This window comes from Buceros rhinoceros, unplaced genomic scaffold, assembly GCF_000710305.1.
Source record: "Buceros rhinoceros silvestris isolate BGI_N320 unplaced genomic scaffold, ASM71030v1 scaffold36618, whole genome shotgun sequence".
Taxonomy (NCBI): domain Eukaryota; kingdom Metazoa; phylum Chordata; class Aves; order Bucerotiformes; family Bucerotidae; genus Buceros; species Buceros rhinoceros.
The window spans coordinates 3,288-6,973 of NW_010428033.1; the positions used below are offsets into that span (position 1 = coordinate 3,288).

Genomic DNA, 3,686 nt, shown 5'->3' on the forward strand with positions numbered 1-3,686 from the left:
TTTTCTTTCCTTTCTTCCTAACACATAAGGACAGCCGTGTCCTGCTGGTGGGCTGGCTGTGAAGGGCTGCGTACCACCTGGCTGGTTTTGTCTTAAAGCACAGTGATAAAGATACCAGTAAATGAAACCCGCAGACTTGTGGGTTTATACATTCTTCCCCAGTGGGGCTGGGGCTTCTGTTTCTTTTTTTTTATTATTTTCTCCCTCACAAGTGCTGTCTGGATGGTAGGGAGGAAAGGTGAGGGAGAGACACCTCCCTCTCCTGCAGCCCCAGCGGGGCAGAGATGCTGCTGAATCCCTCATGCTGCATGGACACCACATGCAAGTTGGTGGTGGTGGGATTTGAGAGCCGCTCGTCATGCAATGGGATGGTGACAGGAGATGATGGCTGGGTGCCACTGGGAGAGAGCAAGGCCACTGCCATGAATGCCTCTGCCAGGGGTTACTGAGGGAGGAGCAGGGGACAGCCCTCAGAGGGCTGCATAGGGCTCTTCTTCTGTCTGCAGACGTGGGGGTGGGTCTTGCTTCACAGATCCTGGGTCCTTTTCTGTGTTGGCCCCAGCCTTTCTGCTGTGAATATGCTCACTGCACCTCCCTCGCTGGGTGAACACTTGCTTCGCTCTGTCCTTTCTAAGTGGGCTTCTTACAGTCAGGCTGGTTGTACCTGGAGACATGTTACTTGTTTCTCCTCTTCTGCTAAGCTGTCTTCTGCACGTGGGGTGTCTCCAGAAGATGTGTAGTAGTGAACCCTTTACTGCTTGCTGTCCTTGCTAAACTTTGGAGATTCCACTCTGCTGTGCGTGGTGTAGAAAAGGGATGATTGCACCAGTTGGGATTTTTTTTTTTTTTTTTGAGACAAAGTTTAATATTCACAAGGGAGACTAGTCCCTTGCAACTTGCCTGACACTCCTGGAGTTCAGCCCCAGGGCTTGCTTGGAGGATAGAGGAGCAGCATCTTAAGCTTGTCTCATTTGTTGTTCCTGGAAGAGGGCATCAGGGTGGTGGTGGGTGATGGTTTTTGAATCTTCTGGATGGTGAACAGAGACCGAGACCTGTGTTGCTTCACAGCCTCCTCCCCACCTGCCCAGTCCCTACCACAGCATCTGCTGCTGCTCTAAGTGCTGCGGTATGTTTTGATTATATCTTTGATGGCCCGTCTGCAAATGGGGCAGCAAGCATTGGCCATCTTCTTGAGCTTCAGCCCACATGAATAGCAGAGACACATGTGTCCGCAGGAGTAAATGACTGTGTCTACTATGTTCTCATAGCAGATGGTGCATTCATCTCCCCAGGCCCCTGAGATGGACGGGGAGATGGGTGACTCAGGCAGGCTGATTGGAGAGTTGGGAGCTGTGCCTGAAACACAAAGAACAGGGTCACTCGTGCTGCTTAAAAGGCTTCCCAACATCCCAGAGTAATTTCTGCTCTGAAGTTAACTACAGAGGGAGGAACCACACTCCAGCAGAAATGGATGCTTCAGGATCAGGGGCTCTTCCTGTGGCCCACTGTCCCACTCACTGAGTCCTGGTTCATATGCCAAGGCTCAGGGCAGCAGAAAGGCAGCATCTGCTGGGATCTGCTGCCCACACAGAGAAAACCAAGAGACAGCTGTTTCCATGCAGCAGGGACAAAGAGCAGTTTCACATTTTCAAACCACTGTCTAAACATCAACAAAGGAGGAAAGATCAGGAGAAACAGATCAAGCCATCTGCTTTGCTTTGAAAAGGGAGAGACTGGGTGGCACATGGTGGCAGCAACACCCAAGACAAGCAGTGCTTCACCTCTAGGGCAATCCAGGGACCACAATGCCTGGCTACAAATCACCCACCCTGTGGATCCTTCAGGACAAGGGTGGGGCTACCCACATGAACAACATCAAGCTCATTGTGGCTCATTGCTTCGAGAGCTGTGAGGGGCTGCAGTAATTATTCTCAGGCACATATTTACTTAGGCCTCACCAATGAAGCCAGGTGAGGTAGCAAGATAATGAGAAAATTTCTAATTTTTTTTTCCCTAAAACACCATTAAAAATCTGAATGTTTGCTGACACCAGTTGTTAGACTTGAGACTGGTAGGTACCTTCAGCAAAAGACACTGTTGGTTTGGACAACAATGACAAGGACTGGGTAAGTTATCTATCCCTCTGTCAGTGCACTGGGATCACGCAGATGCCTGGGGTTTTGAAAATGCTGCAGAACAGCCTATCATTTTTCTCGTGCATGTACATTTATCTTAATGTCACTGGAATTCATCAGTGTATTAGAATTATCAATACTGCCTTTTTATGAAGAGGGTACTGAATGTGTACAGAGAGGGAAAGGGGGCTGTAGGCATACCCATAGCGCCAGTCTAAGCTAGAACACAACATGTCACTGCCACACAGCTCTTCAGTAGGAGCTGTGTGTCATGGGGCCACACACGTAACAGTAACTCTGCTGCCTCCCTTGGGACCTTTCATGATGAAAAGGGTTGAAATATTGCTGTCTAGGCATCTAAACAGCTTCCATGTAAAACAGACGAAAATAGCCTTTGCAGAGGCTCTCCCTTAACAAGGGAGATGACAAGAGACTCTTAATCATTGAGGTTTTAGAGTCCTCCTGGGAGACAAGTGTGAGACCGTGAAGGGAGGAGCGGATGGGGGAGGCAAAGACAAGGCAGCGGGGGATCCCACCACACTTACCGCTGATAGAGCTGCAGAGGGGGCCAGAGCCGCATGTAGACAATATGGGGTCAGAGATGCCACTGCAGAGGACAGTGGGGGAATTGGGTGTCGATGTGGGTGAGCTTGGGGTGGACAGTCCCAGCCGCTCTGCTAATATGGTGGAACCTGCAACACGAGAAAAGAAACCTACAGTTACTTTTAAAAATTGTGGCTGGTGAGGCACTGGGGATATATGGCGGGGGGGCGGGCAGCTTGCAGTGCTTATCAGCATGAAATCTAGGGAAGAGATAACGGGGGAAAAAAACCCTCATAGTCCTTTTTTAAATGCTAGCAGCTGGCCTGAAAGAGACATCAAGCTCCCACCACCCTGAAATTTGCTGGAGCTCCTTTACCCATCACAACCCTTTGTAAATGTGTCTCACGTCATTCAGTGCAGTTGCTTTCCTTATGGTTTCCTGCTCACGGGCACCTTCAGCACTATATCCAGTGATGAGCTTGCAGGCAGTAGAGGACACAGCCTGCAGAAGGGTGGGCTGGACTCTAGCACAAGAACGTCTCACCTTGTCAAAGCACTCTTCGCTAACTCGGCACAAAACTGCTTCACTCCAGGCTCTGACAAATTAATGCAAAATCACTCAAGGGCTTCCTAGGGACAATCACAAGTGTTTGGCAATCAGGAGAACAGCCCTACTCATTGCTCTGCCCCTTTTGTAGGGTGGCTTCTGTCAGACATGGGGATAAATCACCAAAATGAACAAAGACACCTCTCCCTCAGTTCAGGAATGTTTTCTCCCCTCCCTGCATGTCTGGATGTGAGGGCTCAAGAGTGCAGCACCCCTGCAAGACCCTTCTGGGTGTCCCCAGCTCTACCACCTCCTGTTTTCACTGCCCACCATCAACTCAGTGTTAGTGTGCTGTCTGCCAGAAAAGCCAGCTCTGCCCCACAGCCTGCTTGGCACCCTGCCTCTGTCTCAACCTTTCTCTTCTGTTATAACAAGAAGTATCTTAAATCCCCTTCCAGAAG

At 49.9% G+C, this 3,686-nt stretch overlaps 1 protein-coding gene across 1 annotated transcript; it reads right to left on the reverse strand.

Annotated features, from left to right (window-relative positions):
* Positions 1–896: 896 nt before the first annotated feature.
* LOC104498721 (E3 ubiquitin-protein ligase NEURL1-like) lies at positions 897–2,848 on the reverse strand (the record flags this gene model as incomplete). The annotated part of the gene is made up of 2 exons (XM_010142138.1): positions 897–1,356; positions 2,681–2,848. Coding segments are annotated over 2 exons (410 nt in total), but the record flags the coding sequence as incomplete, so codon positions are not given.
* Between the last annotated feature and the right edge of the window lie 838 nt (positions 2,849–3,686).